Source organism: Thamnophis sirtalis, unplaced genomic scaffold (genome assembly GCF_051295495.1).
Source record: "Thamnophis sirtalis isolate CommonGarterSnake01/CBP01778 unplaced genomic scaffold, rThaSir2_p1.2 scaffold_5, whole genome shotgun sequence".
In the NCBI taxonomy this organism is placed as follows: Eukaryota; Metazoa; Chordata; class Lepidosauria; order Squamata; family Natricidae; genus Thamnophis; species Thamnophis sirtalis.
This window is the reverse complement of record NW_028261385.1, coordinates 105,821,892-105,848,332: the sequence shown is the minus strand read 5'-3', so window position 1 is coordinate 105,848,332 and position 26,441 is coordinate 105,821,892. Positions and strand designations below refer to the sequence as shown.

At 45.2% G+C, this 26,441-nt stretch overlaps 1 protein-coding gene across 8 annotated transcripts in view; it reads right to left on the bottom strand.

Annotated features, from left to right (window-relative positions):
• LOC106550298 (rap1 GTPase-activating protein 1) overlaps window positions 1–26,441 on the bottom strand; it is a 73,366-nt gene that overhangs the window by 25,764 nt on the left and 21,161 nt on the right. For all 8 annotated transcript variants that reach the window (XR_015696772.1, XR_015696771.1, XM_087716415.1 and 5 more), the window contains exons 4-12: window positions 25,525–25,572; window positions 17,511–17,549; window positions 16,952–17,143; window positions 9,658–9,761; window positions 9,222–9,300; window positions 6,222–6,275; window positions 6,045–6,128; window positions 4,246–4,346; window positions 780–909 (exon numbers count right to left, since the gene is read on the bottom strand). Coding sequence is in view for 6 of the 8 variants with exons in the window: in XM_087716415.1 (XP_087572541.1) it covers window positions 780–909; window positions 4,246–4,346; window positions 6,045–6,128; window positions 6,222–6,275; window positions 9,222–9,300; window positions 9,658–9,761; window positions 16,952–17,143; window positions 17,511–17,549; window positions 25,525–25,572 (831 nt within the window). In the remaining 2 variants the exon portion in view is untranslated. The remainder of the gene's footprint in view (window positions 1–779; window positions 910–4,245; window positions 4,347–6,044; window positions 6,129–6,221; window positions 6,276–9,221; window positions 9,301–9,657; window positions 9,762–16,951; window positions 17,144–17,510; window positions 17,550–25,524; window positions 25,573–26,441) is intronic.

The window sequence follows — 26,441 nt, the reverse complement described above, 5'->3', positions numbered from 1 at the left end:
ATCATAGCTCCACCAGTATATTGCAGAGACCATGGCCCTGGGCCAGGATTTTGATATCAAATTCTGTAAGACAGAATAAGTACATATTTTGCACCTATGTACATTTTATTTTCTCTTTTTGCATATAAGCAAAAATGCAGGACTGCAAAGGACCATAACCCAACTAAACTGAGTAATTTATGAATGATTTCAAAATAACCCATGTAATAGTTTGAATTTAAGACTAGGTCCTGAATCCTGGCTTGTCATTTTCAAATTCCAACTCATGCACAGTTGGAAGTTAGATTTAAGTACAGATTTTTTTTATTCACAATCAACAATGAGCAAAATTACAAAAACATGTAAAACATAATAGATGGCATGGTCATCCTTGCAATGCCCAATTTTCACTGCTACTATAGTGTATTTGGCTAGCACCTTGGAATGTTTGGGTCTAAAAAGGAAGCAATTTAACACATCTATTCTGGCAGAATATTAGTGTAAGAGGGCCAAAATATAACACAGAGATCCCTGTAAGTACAATACACACTACATTGTTTCAATTTCTCCAGTCATATGAGGGAGTGCATTCAATTAATGGGGTTTTAGGGTGTCTGTCCTGCAAACACTGAGAAGGGAGTTCATGCTGCCTTCTCATTCTGGGAAATATAAGCAATTAAGATAATTTGAAGGTTCTCAAGGAGATTTTGCAGCCCATCTTGTCCTTCTCTGTGAATTTTTATTAGCATCAAATTGACAATATCTAAAGACTGCCCCTTTCAGAATTCTACTCAACATACCTGCTGGGCATCTCCCTCTGTGAAAGGCAACATTGTAGAGACATGGAACATGAGCTCTTTGCCCCGGAAATTTGTGTAGATGGATTCTGTTCCTGTCTGACCTCTTGTAACATCCAGTCCACCTCGGAATCTGAACAGAACAACAGAGGGAAGGCAAAGGGGAAGAGCGCCAAGAGAAGAAGGACAAAAATTAGGGTTTTTAATTTTTTTTAATCAAAGTTGGAGACCTAATTCATGACTGTAATAATTGCATCTACTACTATTGGTCAAAACGTTTAGTCTGATACATATCTCAGGAAACAAAATAGGCCACTAAGGAAACCTATGGCCACATTATTGAAGATTGTTATTTGCTTCATTTCCCTTCTATTTTCAGTATTTTAAAGGAATCAGTTCACCTCCTATTAGCATATTACAGCACCCTTCCATCATTTGGGCTGAGCATGAACCAGAGGGGCTATTTTAAGTTAGTAAAGATAAACTAACTCACTTGTAAGTCAGTGTGGTGTAGTGGTTAAGGCATGATGCTAGAAACCAAGATACTGTGAGTATCAGATCTAGTCTCCTGCTTTAGGTACAAGCCACCTGGGTGGGTCACTCTCTGTTAGCCTTAGACCAGGAAAGGGCAAACTATTTCTGAAAACTTTGCCAAGAAAACTGCTGGTATTAGTTCAGGCAATTGCCAGAAGTCAACCCTGATTTGACGGCACACACAGATGCAAACAGACTCACAAGGAGCCTACAGAAGAATTTATTTCTGAGTAAATATGTGTTTTTCCATCCCATCTGAGTGGACAGGGTGGTACACTGCAGGTGCTTTCCCTTATATATTATCACCTTGTGGGTCCTTCAAACCATGCCTTTTCTGGTGCAGCTCTTGCCCTATGGCACATCCTCCCCATTGAGATCCATCAGGCCCCCATCTTTCTATCATTCTGGAGAGGGCTTAAAACCTGGCTCTTCCACCAGGCATTGAAATAGGGCACGATCAGAATATGGATACACTAGAGCAGAATAATTGTGGTGCTATGACTTTCTAGTGTTGTTGGTTTTATACTGTTTTATCACTTGTAAGCCACTTAGATTTTTTTAGAAGATGGAGAGTTATAGATTTTTTTAATTTTAAAAAGTAAAAAAAAATGCTGTTTCCTTGGATGGGCTTATCCATTGTGCTAGCCTGAAAACAAAAGAGTCGTAGCATGGTTTAATCATTATAGGCAAACCATACCAGGAAGGCACTGTGGGAAGCTCCACAAAGATGAGAGCAGGTCTATTCTTAAGCTCTAATAAGTATTCTGAGTCATTTTGTACCTTTCAGGGCTGGTGAGAAATCTTCCCTGTTGGCTTCCACTGTGAGTCATGCCTGACTGAAGACATGTCCATGAATGAGTGGAAGTGATGACTGCTGTGTAGAATGAAAGACTGGTGGGTAGGCCGGTCCTTCAAAGCTCTCCAGAGAAGGAGAGAACAGGAGCCCACAAGTGCTCTGAAAGGTAGGCACCTCATAAACAGACCATAAAACAATGGTTTCCTGTGGGTTTGAGTGCCAGGAGCCGAGGAAGACAATATCTTTGCTCTCAGCAACAGTAGAGCCTTTAACAAGGACACTAAATTAGTTGAACTTCACTTTCCAATCATATTTGGAAATGTTCAGTCTAATAATGACTTTATGGATATTAGGGATCTTCAAAATGAATTTGGAACCCGTGACTTTTACTTACTTCTTTCGGTTTAACAAAACCTAAGTAGAGACTTAAGAATTTTCAAATAAAATACAATAAGCAAAAGGCAAAAAAAAAAAAACATTTAAGAAAGTTAAATGGATTGGGAGACTAGGAATATCGGTTATTTTTGCTATAAGATCTGAAAAACAAGTAGATAGTTAAATGATATCTTAGTTATTATAGTTAAATGATATCTTATTATAGTTAAATGATATCTTATTATAGTTATTAGAGTTAAATAATATCTTAAATAATATTATGGACTACTGTGGCCTAGAGGTGGAGCTCTTGCCTCACAATCAGGAGGTTGTGAGTTTGATCCTAGGGTAGAGATAGACGTGGGGTCTCCTGCTTGGGCAGGGGGTTGGACTATATGACCTGCAAGGTCCCTTCCAACTCTGTTAATCTGTTAATATTCTTGTCGAGGTGGCGCAGTGGTTAAATGCAGCACTGCAGGCTACTTCAGCTGACTGCAGTTCTGCAGTTCGGCTGTTCAAATCTCACTGGCTCAAGGTTGACTCAGCCTTCCATCCTTCCGAGGTGGGTAAAATGAGGACCCGGATTGTTGGGGGCAATATGCTGACTCTGTAAACTGTTTAGAGAGGGCTGAAAGCCCTATGAAGCGGTATATAAGTCTAACTGCTATTGCTATTGCTATTGTTGGAAATGATTAAAATGGAAGTAAACCCATATTAGGAACTGAGCCTTGATGAAGGTTGCAAATGGACACTAGAGGGAAACAAAGGGCCAGGCCAGAAAACAAACAAACAAACAAAAAACAAAACAAAAAAACTCCAGTCAAAATTGCTACGTTGGCTACAATCTTTTTCTTATCCTAGAGTTTTTGGATAAGTGGACCAAAGTGTTACCTAAAATCTCAGAATAAATACAAATTTCAATGGATAATTTTTTAAAAGATGAGAAAAAAATTAAAAACTTTCACCAGGTATTGACATTATAAAATTTGAAGGCATGAAACAACCAAATTGAGATCACCAAAATGGGAATACGAAGAACAAATTAAGAAAAAGATCTGGACATGGAACAGATACAACAAGAATCCTGGACAAGGTCTCTTTATGGGATTTATAAAGTAGGTTGGAATGTCTTGAATGCCAAAGACTGATGAAAAATCAAACCCACTGGAATAATTTAAAGCAGGGGTGTCAAACTCATGGCCCGTGGGCTGGATGCATCACGCACTGGCCACGTCCACCCACGATTTAGCGAAGAGGAAAAAAGTCACGATACGTCATGTGACGACGCATGTTGACACCCCTCATTTAAAGGCTAAAATTGTAAAAAGCAAAAAGAAATAATATAAAGTTGGACTGTTTGATCAGGGATAAATTATTTGTTTAATATTTCTGATAACTCCTAATGGACTTTTGCTGAACCATCTGAAAAGATGACATTATATGAACTGCAGATAAATAGTTAGGCTATGGAAATAAGGGTTTTTATTTGTAACTTTAAAAGAGGGTGAAATGTTATCTTAAGCTTGGTGTAACAAAGCTTGGAAGACACTTCCTTATTATTATTGTTGCCTTTTTCTTTTCCGTTTGTTCTTTTTTTCTGCACTTCCTACACTTTTTCCTTCTAGTTTAGTTTGTATTGTTTTTTACTGTGTTTATTAAAAACTTCAATAAAATTATATTTTAAATTATATTTTAAAAAGAAGGCCATCAAGAGCAATACAAGAAAAATAATTTGGTAGTAGGCTTAACATGGAAAGCACTTACCCACGAAAATCCTGCAGCTGGATCCTATCGCCTAGGAGATCTAAAAACTCTAAGAAGCCTAAACTCTCTTCTGTATTACTGAAGACTTCTTCCTCTGTGGTCTGGGAGTAAAAAAGAGAAGAAAAGGAAGAGGGAGGAGACAGTCATTTCTTATTCTTTCTTAAATTATCCTAAAGATCCTTTTGTACAAAGGATATAAGTCTGAAATGGTGTACAGCTGAGGTGCTCAGGTTCAATCACAGTGAGTTATTCGCCTCACTGGGTGATTTTGGACAAGCCTCTTTCCCAGCCTTGTCAACCTCTTTAAAGAATTGTTACCAGAGTAAAATGTATTTGGGGTAAAATATGCATTCCGGTATTTGCTTTTTAAGAAAAAAAGAATATTAAAAATGTTAGTAGAAAAATAAAACTTCTTTTCCTGTTCAATGCTTCATTTTTTTCCTTACCTACAGAATGATGGAACATCATTTAGGATGGGCCTAAAGACAAGGCCTAGTACCAAGTACCAAACTGCCTTTTTTCTTGGTTGGCCCAGCCATATCCTTCATGAAGCCTATGAAAAACAACTCTCTGGTTTTGTAATTCAAAACTGCACTGAAATTAAACTTTATGTTAATGTATAGCAGAGCACAATATTTAAATACACAAGAAAAGTGATTTTGATGCTGATTCTAGTGGTTCTTGGCTGAGGGCCCTTCTGGATGCCTCATAAGAACCATGACAGAACAATGAAGAGCAACAGCAGTTTGGTCTGCTCACAGTTAACAAGGGTAGGGTTATAAGTCTTCTTGGAGGAACCCCCCCCCCTCTTTTTCATTTGATCAGCTCTTCAAACAATAACAAAGATTTTCCAGACTGAATGTGTATGACTTGAACATGGAACAGAAAACTCAATATCTACTTTACTTTAGCCTGAAAAACTCTTTCTGTATGGTGGGGGTGGGGGAATAAATATTAAGTTTACAGCAAAGGGAGGAGGTATATCCAGTGTCTTCCTGCATGAAACAGTCTCTACTAATCTATGTTTTACAGTTTTAGAAAAGTGTTAATTTTGTTTAATTTTTTTATTGCTGTTTGAGTACTCATTTTCTATTTGGCACTTTAAAACAAAAGCATAAGGATGAAGATGCTGGCAGAGTTATTGTGCTGTAAGTGGCAAAGCTCTGGAATCAGAAAACTTTCTCAGATCAAAATGTTCTGCAGAATATTTTCCACTTGAAACAAATTTAGCAGTTTCAAAACTATATGGAATTTGATTATCTATTGCCCAACATTGTTTCCATTGTTACACTAAAAGCATTTTTTCTCCGCACCATCAAAGCTTTTAATTTCTTTGAATGTACAGTGGATGCATCGTTAAATGGACTAGATTTTGATTTTTTCACATCAAATAATGTAGTCCAAATACACGTGCAAAATATTAAGGTAGAATCAAATTCATTTGCAGAAGAAAAAAATCCTCCAAAATCCACATCTCTAATAATAGGTATACTACTTTATATTTTCCAAAAGGCAATTGACCTTTTCTTCAAAAAGAGTAATGTGGCCTGAAATGGCTCCAACCTTTGAAGTAACCTTTTTCCACCCAACCTTACCTATTATTTCTCACTGCTGCTGTTTTTGATGACTGAAGATAAGGCAGAAGTGACTGAGAACAGAGGGCGTAAGATTAACAAGAAATAATTGACTATATACAAGCAGCAGAAGAGAGGGAGGATGCAATGGAAGGAATTGAAGTTTGTTTCCAGTTTCCCCACATATACATGAGCAACAGGTGTGAGAGTGAAAAGTATTTTTACCTGCCCAAATTTTTGGTAGATGACACCAAACTTGAAGTTATTGCTGATGACATGTTCATCAAATGCAACAATGAGTTGGGAAGCCTAGGAGATGGAGAAAAAGCTTGAATTAGCAGGCAGCTGGTTGGAGAAAAAATATCTATATTTTTTCTACATTCAGAAACATATAGGGGTTACCTTAGGATACAGCACAGGAAAGAAGCGGTCAACATTCACATCTTCACAAAGCAGCTGCAAGGCAAAGTAGGAGGACTTAGCATTCCTAATGTAGGAACCTGACTTCTTAGCCAAAGGACAAATGCCATTATGATTAATACGAGTCATAGGAGGCATTGTATTTTCAATAGATTTGCATTTGTAAGGGATTTGTCTTTTAATTTATTCCTTCTCTTGTTCAATTATTAAACTCACATTTATACATTTTCAATGCAATTAAATGTGGGTTTTTGAAATTAAATGTAGGTTTTAAACTTGTAATTGGTTAAACTGTTGCACTATTAAGACTGGATGAAGCATATATACTTGGGAGTTTTACATGCAAGTTAGCTGAAAAGAAACCATTATACTTAGTCCCCCACAAGTCTCTTCCATTTATCTTACAAAGGTACCAAAATGAAGAGTTGCCAGGTTGGAAAAGATTGCTGCATTAGGTGAATGAAAGTAAAGGATTCAATGGGCAAAGGAGCCCATTCAACAGAAAAGGAGCCAGCCAAGAAACTATTGGAAGCTTTATATTGAGAAAATTTGATATTTATATCCTAAGCTGTTAGGAATGCCAAGGTCAAAACCAAAATGTAAATGGCTCCAATATGCAATTGGCAATCAATGAAGATCTCTCAATCTTATGATTGATGTTCCTTCCAGTAATCAGTAGCTTGTCCACAACAATTTACATCAGTTGCAATTTGTAGAAACCTGCTAAGGGCAGCCCCACATAAAGCAGTAGTTGGGACAGGATGTAACTCGAATGTGATTAGGATTAGTCCATTGCTTATAGCTGTGAAAACTTGCTTCTCCCCACAGCTATCCCCTACCAACCGAATGACAGCTCAAATCTAGGTGGCTTTCCTAGACTGGAAATCTGCTCTTTCTGGATGAGAACAGTGCCATTCCAAACAGATTCCATTTTAAGCTTCAAGTCACACATTCTTCTTACCAGTAGCACCTCAACATTTTTTCAGCTTGTTTTTCTCCATCTAATCTGAATTTAATCAACAGTCTAATTACTCACTGCTTCCTTTGAAATAGATAATGAGGTGTGTGGAGCTGACATTATGACATTCCAAATTTGCCCTCCCACAGCAGTTTCTTGTAGATGATAAACAACATGAAATTGAAATTGAGTCCTCTGGATTTCCATAAATCAGGGATCTGGATGTTGAGCAATAGTTCACACAACCTCACCTTTGGGGTGCATCCAAATGATTTGAATTTCTGCAAAATATACCAGTTCCAGCACACGGTCCACAAGGACCCATTGGGGTTGGCAATTGCAGCTCTTGAGAATTCCAGGAAAACTAGAAGGATCACATTCATTTCCTCCTAGGGCCGGGATGGCGAACCTATGGCACGAATGGCACAGTTGGCACGCGGAGCCATTTGTCAGAGCACACATATGTGCGTGCTGGCCAGCTGAGTTCACCCTTTTTTAAAGCCATTTTTTGCCCTCCCCAGGCTCCAGAGGCTTTATAGGAGCCTGGGAAGGGTGAAAAGAGCCTCCCCCACCGGAGGCCCTCCGGAGGCTTCATAAGCTCCCTGAAGCCTCTGGAGCGCGAAAAACCGGCTCTACGGGCAAACCGGAAGTTCAGGAACGGACTGAACTCCGGAGCAGTCAAAACAACCCTCTGAGCAAACCGGAAGTCACTTCCGGTTTGCTCGGAGGGTTGTTTTGACTGCTCCGGAGGCTTCAGGGAAGCCTCCTGAAGGTAATTGAAGCCTTCAGAGCACTTAAAACGACCCTCTGAGCACTTCCGGTTTGCTCGGAGGGTCATTTTGACTGCTCCAAAGGTTTCAGGGAAGCCTCCTGAAGGTCTCTGAAGCTTTCGGAGCGCTTCCGGGGGGGCGGGGGAGGCTGTTTTCGCCCTCACCAGGCTCCTATAAAGCCTCTGGAGCCAGGGGAGGGCGAAAAAAGCATGCAAAAAAATGGGGGGTTGCGCCTGTAGTGTGTGCATGCGCACTGGGGGTGTGTGTGTCGTGCATTGCATTATGGGTGCGGCACGCCCGCACACGACCCCCCCCAGCGCTCAATGGCAAGCAAGCCAAAAAAGGTTCACCATCGCTGTTCTAGGTTCTGCCATAGGGCATAATCCAAGGCAACCAGACCAGTCTTAGCCTCATAGGAAAAACTCCATTTGAAATGGATCCAAATAATTATGTCAAGAAACATCTGGAACTTTGCTGCCCCTACCTTTTCAGTTATCTGATCCATGAGTAGATACTTTCTATAATTTCTAAGATTTTCCAGGTCCAGGAAGGGCTTTTTTAAAAATAAAGTTGATATAACTGAGATCTTCAACTAAAGGGAAAGGCATATATCACCCATGGAAGAATTAACCATCTTCCACAGTCATAAAGCCAGTCCCATACTCAAGCCCTCGCCAATTTCCTTAAATGCACTCAGCTTTCCTGATAAATCCAAGGTGCTACTGAAAGAAGAGGGCCATAAGAACCATATTGACAACTGTGTTCCACAAATTGGCCAGGGTTTTAACAATATTGCTGACAGGTGAAGCAGGAAATTCCTCAAGGGCATCCAGGAAATTTCCTGATCCATCAGGGACCTAGATCTAACCAATTCTGTAGATCCTTCATTCCTGTAGAGATTTATAGCTTCTTCTCCTCCTCCAACGTTACTCTACATTGCTGTTTCTCCACTGTGGATAGATTGTAGAAATATATTGATCTGGATCCATGATCTTGCATGTGGACATATATGAAGGATAGGGGTATAAGGGCAACATATATCTCCACATGTATGCCTGTACATACACATGTAATCCCTGAATAGGTAAAGGTTCTCCACCCAACCTTTGAGAATTGTCATAATAGTTGCTGCAATAATATAATTGGAGGAGTCAGAGTTTTCATGGAACATTTCAAACCATCACAGCAGAGACTTAAATAGCAAAAGCCCAAGCCAGGCTTTGATAGAAAAAGAGTAAAGCTTGAAACACTTACCTTGGCCATTTGGACAGCATTAGGAAACTCTGTCAGGCAGGAGATGGGGATGAGATCATGCTTGGTAGACGTTCGAGCTCTGTTTGAGCAACAAGAAAAAACAGAATAAATTAATGAGCAACCAAGCAATCATCCCTGATGGGTTACAGCCACTTTTCTCCCACCACAATTTAATTTGCTGGAGAGAAAGACGTACAGTGGCAAATTCTGCTACGTGTAAACACCAAGGAGACTTGTGCACATTTCTTATATCGGCAGTAATGAACCTAACTGAACAAGTCGCTGTGAAAAGTCTAAAAAACAAACTGGGACAAGGACCGGCAATTGCCGATTTAAAACAAGCTTTAGAAAACCAACAAATGGAAGGAGAACTTACTGAAAAGGCTGACTAGCCCTGTGATATCATGAGGGTGGTGACATCAAAGGGCAATTTTACCTCAGCAACAGATGAAGATTGTCTTGCCCTTCAACCTGTTCATACTTCACAGAAAGAACCAAGTAGCCCAAAGCTGAATCATTGGCATAAAAATTCTGATGCTCCTAAAACAAAGAAATCAAAATGATTGTCTTATCTTACAATGCTTGAAAATGAGCAAATAAATGAACAGGCTCTGTCTCTCCTACAAATGTTGACTAACCCACCTTATGTAACCCAGGCATCAGGCTACAAACTTTGGACACTGGGAGTTCTAATCCTGCCTTAGGCACAAGGCTAGCTGGGCCATCTTGGGCCAGTCACTCTCTCTCAGTCCTAGGAAGCAGGCAAGGACAAACCACTTGCCAGGAAAGCTGCAGAGACTTATCCAGCAAGTAACCAGGAATCAAGAGTGACTTGAAGGCACTCCCTCTTCCCCCCCACTCTGAAATAACAAGAGAGTTGCAGTAATAGGTCCAAGTGCTATGCTGCTGTGACATAGGCACTTTTTCAAGGGGACAGTCACAGCATATTGTAGGATTGCCAAGTGGCCATCAATGGTTCTTTCAAGGACTAATAGAGCCGTGACATTTTTTACAATAGTTTTGAATTTTCTGTGTTTCCCACTTTTTCAGAACTGGATATTCCTAAAATGGAGTGGATATTCTGTCAGGAAAGGCACATTTCCTACATATATGCACATTTATTGGAGAAATATTGAAAGAACAAGACTGCTCTGCTATTAGTGATATTTCTAAAATGACCGTTGTCTTACCTGAACGGTCCTTCTATGGGTGCTGCGAAGGGAATCCAATCATGGGTTAACTTAGCCTTCTAGCCTTGAGACTGAGTATGCAAATATCAAAGTTACGCCTCCTCTGACTGGACTTCCGCTTCCTCCCCAGTTCTTATTACGAAGTCCACCGAAGAAGCATTATGTCAATCCTCAACAAGCCGCAAGTCATCCGGCACTACGGAGTCAAGTCCAGTCAGTAACTAGTCACAGTCAAATGGAGCCCTGACCAGCCGAAGCCGCGGGCGGGTTTGGATTCCCTTCGCAGCACCCATAGAAGGACCGTTCAGGTAAGACAACGGTCATTCTCCTGTGTGCTGCTCCGGGAATCCAATCATGGGATATATCAAAGCAATGAACTCCCAGGGCGGGAGCTAGGCTGGTCAGGCTCCTCCGCAGACGGAAGGACCCTTTGCAACACTCTCCGCCCAAAGGACGCCTCGGCCGAGGCGAAGACATCAATCTTGTAGTGGCGAATAAAAGGCGAGGGGGATGCCCAAGTGGCCGCCCTGCAAATCTCTTCCACGGACGCTTGCGTCGCCCAGGCCGCTGTGGTGGCCGCACTCCTGGTGGAATGAGGAGTGATTCGCCTTGGAACCGGTCTGGAGTGGGTGTCATACGCCAACGCAATGCAAGCTTTCAACCATCGGCCGATGGTGTGGGAGGACACCTTCTGTCCCATTGAAGATGGCTGGAAGGAGACGAACAGGGCCTCCGATCTTCGGAATGACGCCGTGCGCTTCACATAGCGACGAAGAGCCCTGCGCACATCCAGATGGTGCCACTGACGTTCCCGCGGATGAGACGGGTGAGGACAAAAGTCCGGCAGGACAAGTTCTTGAGTTCTGTGAAACAATGAATTTATCTTTGGAAGAAAGGTCGGATCCAAACGAAGCACTACCTTGTTCGGGTGGAAGATGCAAAGATCCGCACGAACCGAAAGGGCTGCTAGCTCCGACACCCTCCTGGCCGATGTTATGGCCACCAGGAAAGCCGTCTTGAGTGTCAGCAAGCGGAGGCTGATGGAGTGTAGAGGCTCAAAGGGGGCAGCTGTAAGGGCCCTGAGAACCAAGGTCAAATCCCACGTGGGATAACGATGTACCGTCGGCGGTCGTAAGTTGGAAGCACCCTTAAGGAAGGTTCGAACTCGCAAGTGCTGGGATAAGGAGCGGCCTTGGCCACCCCCGACCACCGTTGACAAGGCTGTGACCTGACGGCGAAGTGTGTTTGGTGCCAACCCCTTGTTGAGGCCGGACTGCAAGAAATCCAGAACCTGGGGCACCGAGGCCTTGATGGGATCGACCCCGGTGCGTCGGCACCAGCGGCAGAAGGCCTGCCAGGTAGCTTCGTAAATACGGGTAGTCGACGGGCGACGGGCCGCTTGAATTGTAGAGATGACTTCGTCTGAATAGTGGAGGGCCGCTAGCATCTCCCGCTCACGTGCCACACGGCTAACTGCAACAGCTGAGGGCCCGGGTGCCGGAGAGCCCCTTGGTGGAGCTGAATCTTGTCGTCCGGGATCCTCCAAGGACGCGAAACGGACAGATGGACGAGGTCTGCGTACCAGGGACGTCTGGGCCACATTGGAGCGACCAGCAGCACTTCCGCCTGTTCTGTCAATATCTTCTGAATGACCGACGGAAGGATCGGGAGAGGAGGAAAGGCATAGAGAAGGCCGGCCGGCCAACGGCTGCGTAGAGCGTCTACCCCCTCCGCCCCCGGAGCCTGGTATCGGGAGTAAAACCGGGGAAGTTGTGCGTTGCGCGGGTGAGCGAACAGATCCACCTCGGGCAGGCCGAAGCGGCGAGAGAGCTCCTGGAAGAGAATGGGGTGGAGCTGCCACTCCCCCTGATCCACAGTCGCTCTGCTCAGCCAGTCCGCCTGAGTGTTGGCTTCGCCCGAGATGTGCTCCGCCCGAATCGATGAGAGTCTGGGCTCCGCCCAATGGAACAACCTTTCCGCTTCCAGCATCAGAGCTCTGGACTGCGTTCCCCCTTGGCGGTTGATGTGAGCCTTGGAGGCCACATTGTCGGTCAGGATTAACACATGGTGATGAGATACAATGTCCCGAAATTCCAGGAGAGCCAGACGGATGGCCCGCAACTCCAGCCAGTTTATGCTGTTCGCCAGCTCCTGATCCGACCATCGACCTTGGGCCACCTTGTCCAGGGCATGGGCCCCCCATCCGAATAAGCTGGCGTCCGTTGTAACTTGAACGCGGTCCGGCTCCTTGAATGGACATCCCCTGAGGAGCCTGGACGACATCCACCAATGCAGGGACCGCCTGGCCTTGCCCGGGAGCTGCACCTTGATGTGGGAATGACTGGTATGCGCTCTTTGGAAGGGCAGCAGGAACCACTGGAGAGGACGCGCATGGAACCTGGCCCAGGGCACCACGCTGATGCAGGAGATCATCTTCCCTAGCAGTTTGGAAAGCGACAGCAGCGGTACTCGCCGATGGGATAGCGCATGATGCGCTAGGCGGTATATGCTCTGCCTCCTTTCCGGGGACAGGAAAACCTCGCACGACATCGAGTTGATGGTGGTTCCCAGATGAAGGAGGGACGTGGTTGGGCGCAGGTGGCTCTTGGGCAGATTGAGGACAAAGCCATGGTCCCGCAATGCGTCCATCGTGACCTGTAGGTCTCGGAGGGCCTGATCTCGAGAGGACGACAGCACCAACACGTCGTCTAAATAACAATTGATGCGTATTGGAATTGAGCGAAGGGAGGCTGCCAATACTGCCAGAAGCTTGGTGAACGTGCGCGGGGCCGAGGAGAGGCCGAATGGCAAGGCCCGGTATTGATAATGACGGCCGTTGAAGTGAAACCGCAGGAACTTCCGATGTGCCGGATGAATGGGCACATGGAGGTACGCTTCTTTGATGTCTATGGAAGTCATCATGTCGCCTTGGCGGATGGAAGCCAATATGCTCTTTAGAGAGTGCATTTTGAATTTTTGGTATTTGATATACTGATTGAGCTGTTTCAAATCTAGGATTGTCCTCCATCCCCCGGAGTTCTTTGGTACTAGGAACAAGATGGAATAAAACCCTAGGCCTCCCTGCCCTTTGGGAACTTGCTCTATGGCCCTGATGGTGAGAAGATGAGATATCTCGGTGTCCATAAGGCGCCGCTTTGACGGGCACCTGGGCACAGGGCACCTGATGAACCTCCTCGGGGGGATGGATAGAAATTCTAGCGTGAGACCCAAACTCACTACTTGAAGGGCCCAGGCGTCTGACGTGAGCTCCGCCCACCGGTGGGCGAAGGCCAAGAGACGTCCTCCTATGGGCCCTACCTCCTGCGAGTCAGCGGTATCTGCGAAAGGATCGGTTGCCCGCTCCTCGGAATGACCGTCTACTCTGCGCCTGACTCTGCTGGCGCCCCCTGTCTCTGGCCCCGACTCGGTCCTGGCCACGGTCCTGTGCCTGGGAGAACCCCCTGGTATAGTTGGGGACATAGGGGGCAGAGGTAAACCCCGAGTCCCCAGACCGAAAGGGCTGCCGTCTACCATAAGGCTGTGGCCTTCTGGCCACACGGGCACTTGTGGAGGGAAGCACCCTACGTCTGTCCCGAGTCTCAATGAGAATTGGATCCAGCACTGAACCAAACAAGGCCCCGCCCTTAAAGGGCGTGGATGCTAGACGCCACTTGGATTTGATATCAGCTTGCCAGTGGCGGAGCCAGAGCAAACGGCGAGAGGCCACATTGGAAGCCACGGCTCGGGAAGCAAACTTTGCCGCGCTAAGGGTGGCATCAGCAGAAAACTCTAGGGCCGCTATCAGTTTGGTGACATCCTGATGGAGGCGCAGTTCCTCCGGATCCAGCCTTTCCTGTAGCTGTCTCAGCCAAACTAAAGAAGTCCTATTAAAGAAGGAAGCTGCAGTGGCTGATCGCAAGGCCCACGCTGCTGCCTGATGAGTCTTGCGAAGGACCGATTCGGCCTTGCGGTCCTCGGCCTTCAATCCTTCCGAAATTTCAGAAGGAATTAATGCCGGTGAAGCAAGAGCCGCTATGGGAGCATCCACTGTGGGAAACTGCAGGAGGGCCTCCAACTCTGGGGAAGATGTGAAAAGCTTCCTATCACCAGACCCAGGGGGCTTAACCGCGGTCGGCTCATCCCACTGCTTTTGGATTAAATCAAGAAAAAGCTTGGGAGATGGGATAAAATCCTGCAGAGCCACCTGCTCAGCAAAGAGCCGCTCGGTGGCATCCAGGCCCACAGCAGCACTTTCTGCAGAAATTGCCTCCCCCATGTGGGTGGTAGTCTTGGCCTTATATAGCAGGGATTTGAAAAGAGTGTGCCTGAAAAGCCCAGGGGGCGGAGGCTGGTCCACAGGAAGGCCCTCGTCACCAGAGAGTTCCCTATCCTGGATTTCACCTTCTTCCACTAAGGGAGATTGTGCGCTAAACACAGAGTGTAAAGGGGAAGGAGGATCAGTTTGCAGAATGGAAGAATCCCCTTGTACTGCTTGGGGAGCCAGGCCTGAGTAGGCCAGAGTAGGCCTGGAGACCTGGGATCTACGCGCTAATTCCGCATCCACCCCTCTGGAAATAGCCTCTGAGATCATGCTGTAGAATTCAGCAGAAAGGCCCAAATCCTGGCCCTCCAGAGGCCTGAGGCCTGCAGCTGTGGGGGTGAACGTGGCAGAGGGCCCAGCGCGTGGAGGTGAACGAAGAGAAGCCCCACTAGCCTCCGAAATAATTGGGGGAGAACGAGGCCCGAAAGCCCCTACCTCGGGAATAGGGCCCTGGGGGAGCTGAATATCAGGAGACCAACCCTGCTCAACAACCCTCACCGGAGACACAGGCTGCTGAACCAAAACCGGAGGGGAAGAAATGGGAGCCCCAGATGCCTTGGGGGGAACTTTGGCCTTGTCCTTGCGCTTGTGCGACTTATCCCGAACAGTAGATGAGGCTCGAGGCCTACTAGTAGAGGCCCTGGTCGCGGCCCTGCTGGGCCCAGGGCTGGCCCCTCCCTCGCCAGGGGAACGGGGCTCAGAAACTGGCCGGACAGTACCTTGCAATTGATCAGCCATGATATGAGTTTGAAAAAGCTCAATCAGCGAGACAAAGGAATGCAATTGAAAGCACTTCGCCAAGAACGCCACGTGGAAGCAGAGACTAAGAGAAGCGACCTCCTCCCTGAGTCAGCAAACTCGAGTGAGGGAAAAGGGAGGGGCGGAAGCAGTGCGCAGACTCAAGCGCGCGAACAAAATCTGCCTTCTCATCCCAGGCGTTAGAGCGCATGCGTGAAAAGCGCTTCCAAATAAGGTCACCGGCTTCAAAGGCGCGAAATTCAAAGGAACCGCAAGGGAAATTCCCAACAGCCGATCCGTGTAATCCTCCGGCAGCCGCTCCAGCGAGGGCACAAAGGAGGGAGGCGGGGAAGGGGGGGAAGACCCGCTCCGACAAGCCAAAGCCTCGGATCTGACCGCGCCCGCGGGCGGGTGCTATCCGGCAGGGGTGGCAGCGCTGGGAGACTCAGCTTCCTTGCGCGCTGATGATAAGGGAGGGCAGGCGGAGAAGCCCCACTCCAGCTGCAGCGATCCGATATCCCTTTAAGGGAAATAGCGAGGGAGGAATCTGCTGACAGCAATCTGCCGCTTTACCTCCAATCCAGCAAGAAATCCACAGTGAAAAACCAAGTAATTTCATCCTTAACCTAGAAATATTAGCAATTAATCAAGAGAGCGTTGAAAATAAGTCTCGTAGGCTTGACTGAGTAATAAGGACTGGGGAGGAAGCGGAAGTCCAGTCAGAGGAGGCGTAACTTTGATATTTGCATACTCAGTCTCAAGGCTAGAAGGCTAAGTTAACCCATGATTGGATTCCCGGAGCAGCACACAGGAGAACATTATGTTTTTAAGCACAGGAATGGAAACTTTCAGTTTTGCTGTTTAAATTGAACTAGCTATTTTTTGCTAATTAATCTATGTTATATCATTTTAGTAGTCTTTTTTGTTTTATTTAGTACTGTAAGCTAAGTAACTCATTATGCAAATGCCTTTAACAAACAATGATAATGTATATATTATCTTCTTTCAGTAGCACCTTGGATTTATCAGAAAATCTATTCTTGACTTACAGGGTATGTGTTGTTTGTTTGAATTTGAATTCATTTTTTCTAGCATAGTGCAAGACTTTCAAGCAATAGAAATAAAGTTTTGGAACTGTGCTGTTGATTACATAATTTCCCAAGCCTTTTTTATTTTTTATTATGAAGTTGATTAATTTTGAAGTTATATTATACTGATAATATTGCGTTCTCTATATGTTTTTTTCTCTACTCTAGCCAAGTAGAGTACTATATTATAATAAAATTAAAAATTGAGTTGACGTAGTAAATTTCAAGTTTGAATCTTCAATAAAATACTTGAAAAGTAATATTTTTAACATTGATGTATAGTGTTTTGCTTTCTTAACCAAGTTGTGTCCAATGATTTATACTGCAAATTATTACAAAGAAAAGACCTATAATATAAAGGTTTGGAGTATGTTAAATAATATAAACTGTTACCTTTCCCAGGAAGTGTTTGCGGTACAGCTTTGCTGTTGGATCGCACTCCAACCTCACTTTGCCACTGCAAGGAGAAGGCAAATCTTGCAATTCAGGGCCTGATACAGGAAGGCTGTGAGAGGTCCCTTCAATCCAGTAACCTCCAAACTGTGGTAAGATGATTAGAGGGTATGGCCAGCCCCTCTGTAATACCTTTTAAGAAAGAAGACAGGGAATCTGCACTTGCATTTGAAATTAATCAAATTCCATAGCTATAGACATCGGAACACTTTAAATCACCCCTCCTCACTCCACTTCTTCCAGATGAATTGGATTACAACTTTTATTAAGCATATCTCAGCATCCTCTTTCTACTTCAGAGCTCAAGGAGTTCATCCTCTTGAAATAGCTATGGATTAAGCTCAAAAAAGGAACTAGGTCTGGAGACCAAAAATCCTATCAAAGAACTCAGATGTGCAATCACCCAAAGTGATACTTGATCCTTCTTTAGCTGACAAACCTGAGCCAGACTTAGCTTTGTTCAATTAAAACATATGAACTGAATCCATCATTGACTCACCTCATGGATGCTGGGGTATGGGATGTATTCCTCTTCTCTCTGAAAACACATAGAGGCCATTAGTAAATACATAGGAGTGTTGAAAATAAATCTGACCAAGTTTGTTTCCAAGCAGAGAGTAAAGAATACAGACAGTTGCTTGAACCAGAAGTAAAGTTTATTTCTGAGAGCACAATGTACAGAATCAATTGTCAGAAATGGCTGCGTTTGAGTCTTTTCTAAGAGTCTTTTATATAGAGAATTCTTAACCTTGGTCCCTCAAAAGCATGCAGAAACACACCCTTTAAGAATCCCACCAAAATAGGCTTAGCCAGCACTCTGAGAAAAAGCACTTTTGCATTTAGACACCCTGCTGGGTGGCAGTTTCTGTAGTATTTTGTAGAATCACAGAGTTGGAAAGGACCGTGTAGCTCTTCCAGTCTAACCCCCTGATCAAGACAGAAGTCCTCATACCATCTCAGACAAATAGTAGTCCAATCTTTTCTTGAGAAACTCCAGCAATGGAGCATCCACAGCTCTGGGAGGAAAGCTGTTCCATTGCTAAATAGTTCTGTCTGGAAATTCCTTATTTCCAGGTTGGATCCCCTTCTGATGAGTTTCCACACATTGCTTCTTGTTTTACCTTAAGGTGCTATGAAGAATAAATCAATGCCCTTTCCCAATACCCTTCAAGTATTGGAAGATTACTATCGTCTCCCATCAATCTTTTCTTCATTAAGCTAAAAATATTTAGTTCCTTTAGGTGTTCTTCATAGGTTTTAGCTTCTAGACCCATCATTGTATTTGTTGCTATTGTCTGAAACATCACATAACTGCACTGATTTATGACAGCAATCCTGGCACATCCTGTTGCAGTTGTTTACTAAGAATCATGGTTGGTTATGGTTATGGTTTATTAAACTTGTATGCCGCCCTATTCCCAGGGGGACTCAGGGCGGCTAACAAACTCATAGGGGAGGGGGTAATACAAAAAACAAACAAGACAAAACAATTACAAAAAACAGATTAAAACTCCTCAACAGACACAACAATTCGAGTGGGGCTGGGAACTCATCAGCCCCAGGCCTGCCAGAACAGCCAGGTCTTAACGGCTTTGCGGAAAGCCTGAAGGGTGGTGAGGGTCCGAATCTCCATGGGGAGATCGTTCCAGAGGGCCAGAGCAGCCACAGAGAAGGCCCTCCCCCGGGGGGTCGACAATCGACACTGACTAGCTGATGGAATCCGGAGGAGGCCTAATCTGTGGGATCTAATTGGTCGTAGGGAGGTAATTGGCAGGAGGCGGTCTCTCAAGTACCCAGGTCAGATACCATGTAGGGCTTTAAAAGTAACGACTAGCACCTTGAAGCGTCCGGAGTCCAATAGGCAGCCAGTGCAGCTCGTGGAGGATAGGTGTAACGTGGGTGTACCGAGGTGCACCCACAATCGCTCGCGCGGCTGCATTCTGGACAAGCTGAAGTCTCCGAATGCTCTTCAAGGGCTGCCCCATTTAATTTTAATTTTCATTTTATTTGTCTTGTATGCCGCCCACTCCCGGAGGACTCCAGGCGGCTCACAACAGACAAGGGAAAGGGGATAAATAGACAAGACAACACTTTAAAAAAAGGCGCAACATTCACAATTTCCGTGGGGCTGGGTGTTTCACAAGCCCCCTGGCCTGCTGGAGCAGCCAGGACTTGGTGGCTTTGCGGAAGGCCAGGAGGGTAGTAAGGGTCCGGATCTCCACGGGGAGGTCATTCCAGAGGGCTGGAGCTGCAACAGAGAAGGCTCTCCCCCGGGGAGTCGCCAGCCAACATTGGCTGGCAGATGGAATCCGGAGGAGACCTAACCTGTGAGATCTTATCGGTCTGAGGGAGGTAATCGGCAGGAGGCGGTCTCTCAGGTACCCAGGTCCGATGCCATGTAGGGCTTTATAGGTAGCGACCAGCACCTTGAAGCGGATTCGGAGACTAATGGGTAGCCAGTGCAGCTCTCAGAGGATAGGTATGACGAGGGTGTACCTAGGTGCACCCACAATCGCTCGCGCGGCTGCATTCTGGACTAACTTAAGTCTTCGAACACTCTTCAAGGGCAGCCCCATGTAGAGCGCGTTACAATAATCCAGTCTTGAGGTCACAAGGGCGTGAGTGACTGTCTGAAGAGCCTCCCGATCCAGGTAGCGTCGCAATTGGTGCACCAGGCGAACCTGGGCAAAGGTCCCCCTGGTCACAGCTGGTGTTCTAAAGTCAGCTGGGGATCCAGGAGGACTCCCAAATTGCGAACCCTCTCTGAGGGGTGTATAATTTCACTCCCAGCCTGAGAGATGGAATAGTTGGACAATCTTTGGGAGGGAACATCAGAAGCCACTCGGTCTTGTCTGGATTGAGTGCCAACTTGTTTGCTCCCATCCAGATCCTAACAGCCTCGAGGCACTGGCACATCACTTCTACTGCTTCGCTGAGTTGGCACGGGGCGGACAGATACAGCTGCGTATCGTCCGCGTATTGGCAGTATTTAATCCCGTGCCGGCGTATGATCTCACCCAGTGGCTTCATGTAGATGTTAAACAGGAGGGGGGACAGGACCGAACCCTGTGGCACCCCATAATTGAGGGGCCTTGGGGTCGACCTCTGCCCTCCGACCAACACCAACTGCAACCTGCCCGAGAGGTAGGAGGAGAACCACCAGAGGACAGTGCCTCCCACTCCCACCTCTCGCAACCGTCGCAGAAGGATACCATGGTCGATGGTATCGAAGGCCGCTGAGAGGTCAAGGAGCACAAGGATAGAGGGGTGACCCCTATCCCTGGCTCGCCAGAGATCATCGATCAGCGCGACCAAAGCAGTTTCCGTGCTGTAACCAGGCCTGAAACCCGACTGATAGGAATCTAGATAATCGGTTTCATCCAAGGACCGTCGGAGTTGAGAGGCCACCACTTTCTCAACAACCTTCCCAACGATAGGAGACTGGACGATAGTTGCTCAAAATGGCTGGGTCCAGAGATGGTTTCTTCAGGAGGGGTCTCACCACCGCATCCTTTAGGAGGGGCGGGAGGATTCCCTCCCAGAGAGAGGTGTTAACTATCATCTGGATCCAGCTGCTGGTCGAGACCAGCCAGGAGGGGCACGGGTCCAGTATACAAGTGGAGGCACTCACCGCTCCCATGGCCTTGTTCACTTCCTCAGGAGAAGCAAATTGAAACTGAATCCATAAAGTATGCTCAACACCTTCCCCCCGTACCTCGGCTGGTACCGTGCAATTGGAATGTAGAGCGCATTACAGTAGTCCAGTCTTGAGGTCACAAGGGCGTGAGTGACTATTCTGAGTGCCTCCCTGTTCAGGTAGGGACGCAATTGGTGCACCAGGCGAACCTGGGCAAATGTCCCCCTGGTCACAGCTGACAAATGGTGTTCAAAAGTCAGCTGTGGATCCAGGAGGACTCCCAAATTGTGAACCCTGTCTGAGGGGCGTATAATTTCACCCCCCAGCCTGAGAGTTGGAATACAAGGCCAATTTTTGGGAGGGAAAAACACAAGCCACTCGGTCTTGTCGGGATTGAGTGCAAGCTTGTTCACACCCATCCAGACCCTAACAGCCTCCAGGCACTGACACATCACGTCAACCGCTTCACTGAGTTGGCACGGGGTGGACAGATACAGCTGTGTATCGTCTGCATATTGGTGGTATTTTATCCTGTGCCGCCGAATGATCTCACCCAGTGGCATCATGTAGATGTTAAACAGGAGGGGGGACAGGACCAAACCCTGCGGCACCCCATACTTAAGGGGCCTAGGGGTCGACCTCCGCCCTCCAACCAACACTGACTGCAACCTGTCCGAGAGGTAGGAGGAGAACCACCGAAGAACGGTGCCTCCCACTCCCACCTCCCGCAACCGCCGCAGAAGGATACCATGGTCGATGGTATCGAAGGCCGCTGAGAGGTCAAGGAGCACTAGGACGGAGGTATGACCCCCGTCCCTGGCTCTCCAGAGATCATCGATCAGCGCGACCAAAGCAGTTTCTGTGCTGTAGCCAGGCCTGAATCCCGACTGGAAGGAGTCTAGATAATCAGTTTCATCCAAGGACCGCCGGAGCTGAGAGGCCACCACTTTCTCAACAACCTTCCCAAGGAAGGGGAGGTTGGAGACTGGACGGTAGTTACTTAGAATGGTTGGATCCAAAGACGGTTTCTTCAGGAGGGGTCTCACCACCGCCGCCTTTAGGATGGGCAGGAAGGACCCCTCCCGGAGAGAGGCGGTAACTATCATCTGGATCCAGCTCCGTGTCACCTCCCTGCTGTTCACAACCAGCCAGGAGGGACACGGGTCCAGCACACAAGTGGAGGCACTCACTGCTCCCATGGCCTTGTCCACTTCCTCAGGTGTGACAAGTTGAAAATCAATCCATAAATTCCGCTAAAGACCCTCCCCCGGTACCTCGGCTGGCTCTGAGCAATTGGAGTCCAATCATGGATCATCAAGCAAGTACTTGCCCCCGCCTGGGTTTGATCTTTCTCAGGCCAGAGCCTCCGGTAAAGGACTGCCTCCAACTCACCCAACCGCCAATTTCCCCTCCCTATCTCTATCCTGCACCATGCTGGTTCAGGCCGGTTTGTCCGAACCGGTAGTAAAAAATGTTTTAAAAAGTAAAAAAAAAAAAAAACCCGATGATCAGCTGTGTGACAATCAGCTGTGCTACACGATCGTCGGAACTTGTTTTTATTTTTTTAAAACATTTTTACTACCTATTTGCCAGAACTGGTAGTAAAAAAATGCTTTAAAAATCAGCTGCGTCTGATTGTCTCTGAGGTTCCTGCTTGTTGCAGGGGCCATTTTGTGTGAAGTCCAGCTGCTTTTATATTGTGACATTGATTTGGCCATGCCTGCCCACCCAGTCACATGACCACCAAGCCACCCTTACCCAGTCACATGACCACCAAGCTAGGCCCACACAGTCACATGACCACCAAACCGTACCCACCAAGCCACACCCATAGAACCGGTAGGGAACATTTTTGAATTTCACCACTGGCTTAGACTGCTTGTCATATTGGGGTACCCCAGCCTACCCCAGCATGAATTCATTCACCCAGCTCCTTTGGCTCTCAGTTTTCTTCATTGACCTTTCAGCTTTTGTCCTCAGCCACTATTTCACTACTTTTTGGACTCAGCTTCTCTGGTGAACATTTCCTATCTGTGACTCCCTGGGTCTTCAGAAAGCTGCTCTGCCTTTGTAAACTGGCTATCTTGTCAAAGACTTTCCAAAGACAGCACAACTGTATGAACAGCCAAAGTGGGTCATTTTAATCAGCACTTTCTAAACTCTGAATGAATGGTTGTAAGTCAAAAATTACTTATATAGTTTTTTTTGGCAACAATGGTTTGGGTGCTTTTTTCCAGGATGGTTTTTTAAAAATTTCCTGAAATAGTCTATGGTGGGATTTCATGATGGTGTCCTATTTAAATACTAAACAGATCTGTCTGCTGGATGTTGCCATCTGCTTTTGTGGCAGAAATGCCAGAGTTATAATATTACAAATGCTTCTAGATCAGGCTTAGGCATGAATACTGTAACCCACTCTTTATAACGTTGTCTATGCCTCTAATTCAGAAACTTCCAGTTTGTATTCAACTTTCAACTCTACATGGTAGAACAGATCACGAAACTGACTCCACAGGAAAATTAAGGAGATCAGCTGTAGTAATAAAATCTTGCAAGCCTGCCTATGTTTTTCCTCCCCTCCTCCTCCTCCTATTCCAGTAAATGAGGAGAGAATAAATCTGAGGGTTTTTTTTCTAATACCCTTCTCCCACTTCCAACATTAATACATGCTTCAATACCCATTGTTGCCTTAACAACTTTTCCAAGGTCATCTCCATGGCTTCCTACAAGAACTCAAGCTAAGCTGGTCATTGAAAGACTTGCAAGACATGAAGACTATTGAAGTGTCTGCTAGTTTATTTCTAGTTAATGAGAAAGGCTGATTACCACTTTAAAAGCCTGTAAGGTGCTTCTTGCTGAGTTCAGGCAATTGACCTGTTTGATAGATTTTGTAAAGATTATGTTTTAGTGAGTAACAGAATCTTGACTAATGTCAGAAGCTAAAGAAAACTTGCCAGGGGAATCTTGAAGAACCAGACATGATTGAATCAAAGAAAAAAAAATCAGAAGGATATTTTATGGCATGCATAAAGAAACATTCAACTAAAGTAGTGCAATTGCTAGATTGGCACACAATTATACTTACAATCACAAGAGAACAAGAAATAGGTGCAAAGAGTGACTTTTCCTTTTCATCTTGCCATTCCTTTTAATCTTGCTCTTCCAGAGTTATTTGGAAGTATTCCTGAATTAAGGCCCCTTATATGATAGTATTGGTTTATTTATTGTGAACTTTGAAGTTGTATTATTCTAGTCATGCTGACTGGGAATTCTTGGCTCTGCAGTCTCAGTACAATTAGAAGGTGCCAGTTTTGGAAGATTAGTCTGCTTTGGAACACTTCATTTATTTATTTGTTTGTTTGTTTTTAATTAATTAATATTCCACCTTTATTATTTTTAGAAATAATTCAAGTTGGTGAATGGCCCCAATATTGTTTCTTCCTCCTATTTTTCCCACAGCAATCCTGTCAGGTGGGTTGGGCTAAGAGAGTGATTTAGGCATGAAAGCCACCCACTGGCTCTCATGCCTAAAGTGGGAATACCTTTGGATTCCAGCCTAGTGCCTTAATACCTCCCAACGGCCGATAAGATCTCACAGGATGGGCCTTCTCCCGGTGCCGTCGACCGGACAATGCCTGCTGGCGACTCCTTGGGGGAGGGCCTTCTCTGTAGCTGCTCCAGCCCTGTGGAACGATCTACCCCCAGAGATCCGGACCCTTCCCACTCTCTCAGCCACAAAGGCCACAAAGACCTAGCTATTCCGGCAGGCCTGGGGCTGTTAACCTCATAAATGAGGTCCAGCCCCACCTAGTTTGAGTGTATGATGTGTTGCTTTTTAATCTGTTTTCCTCTTCCCTTATTTTAACTTTTTATCTTTTTAGTTCTGTATCTTGTAAGCCACCCAGAGTCCTTCGGGATTGGGCGGCATATAAATTCATTAAATTTACAATTTTACAATTTAATCACTAGACCAAAATAGTTTATTTTTCTGAACACTGAAATATACACAAACAATGGTGGTTTCCCTTGCTCTGTTTTCTGCCTTCCCCTTAGAGGCAAGAATTTCCAGCTAGCATGACTAGAGTAATATAACTTTGAAGTCTATAATAAGCCAATACTACGGTATAAAGGGTATTGATTTATATTAATATTAATTTTCCTTTATTACTATAATTATTTCTATTTCTTTTATTTCTCTTCTTCCCTCACCTGGACTATGGCTATCTCCAATTTGCCTCTAATCAGTACTCACAGTGATACCCACAGATATTGGACTTTCTCTGACAGCACTACTAAATTTTAGTGGTACAATTTTGAAAAGTCATGGTATACGTTCTCTCACATTAAGGGATGGGATTTTCATTAAAAGCATAATGCAAGCCATAGCTAAGGTTTGAGTTAAAGAAGAAAATAAAAAACAGAGAAAACTCAAATTGGGCACAGGCCCAAATATGTGAGTCTGTTCCCAGACTATACAACCCATTGTGACTTCTGCCTCTCTCCCCCCCACTCCGCCAAAAAAAAAACCAGTAAGCCTTGCTCCCATTCCTCTAAGGGTGTCCATTCCCTGCACCAGCAATTCTAACTCCACAGTTGTACAGAAACAGAAGACTGCTGTTCATTCCATGATGGAGAAAGAGAGGATTCCACTCAATTGGGAGTGAAGCCTATTTCAAGTCCTTAAGAACAGACACCACCACACCACACTGCCGCCCCCAAAAATCTCACCTGCAAAGCATCCTGCTGGGTTGTTTATTGACTAAAATTCTGCTGAAATACTATGGTGCAACTTGTCCTGTCATAGAATAATGTGCAGCCCTTTCCTGGGGGTTTATCATTCCTAATTCAAAAAATGCAATGAACAATGGAAACTGACCTTGAGTGTGGCTGGAAGTGAACATCTTTGCTCATCCAAACGACTTCTCTAGACAGACAGATAGGGAGACAAGGAAGGCCAGAAGAGAGGCAGGAAAGAAGAACAAAGGAATCAATCAATCTCTGGTTTATTTTCCCTCTGCCTTAGAGAGGGAAGGCTGTTGAAAGTCCATTTGGCCTTCAAATAACATTCTGGGGCAAGGATAACAACTAAGCACAATTTAATTTACATATAATGATATTAAACACAGTTAATATAATCGTTTGCCACATATTTAATACCTCTTCCATTCTATCATGTTAAATATTATGGTTGGGTGGCAAATTTTGGAGGGGCTCTAGAAGCTGTAGCTGACAACAGCAAATCACTGCTCTTTTCAGGACCAAGAGCCTCATTACCAAACCATTTTACATTTCAGGAGCAAAGAGTAAGATCCCCAAAGTTCATTATAGGCAACATATTTAGAGAATATGCTTTTGTTATGCTGCTATGCTTAATCATTCACTCTAGAATAATCACCTTTTTTCAAAAGAGGAGACTTTTGTCATTCAAACATACATGCAAACATGTATTTCCTTATAGGTAACAGTCAGATTATAGAACAAATATGATATTCAGAAATGCTAAGACATTTGAGAAAAATATTATTGGCCTAAAATCCTGGGAAGAAGAGACAGAAGGGATCAGCTGTGATAAACCAGGAGAGGTTTTTTTTTAACTAACAAAACTATTTCTATATGGTTTCTTGCTCAACCAAGTGAGGGAATCAATCCATCCCCAAACCTAATCACTACTGCCTGTAATGCAATTAACCAAAGGTTATTTTTCCCCTCACTGGTTGCTTCAGTTTAAACCACATAGGCACTCATCAGAGTAGTAATTCAGTGAAACTAACTGCTCCCATCCACTTTCTTCTG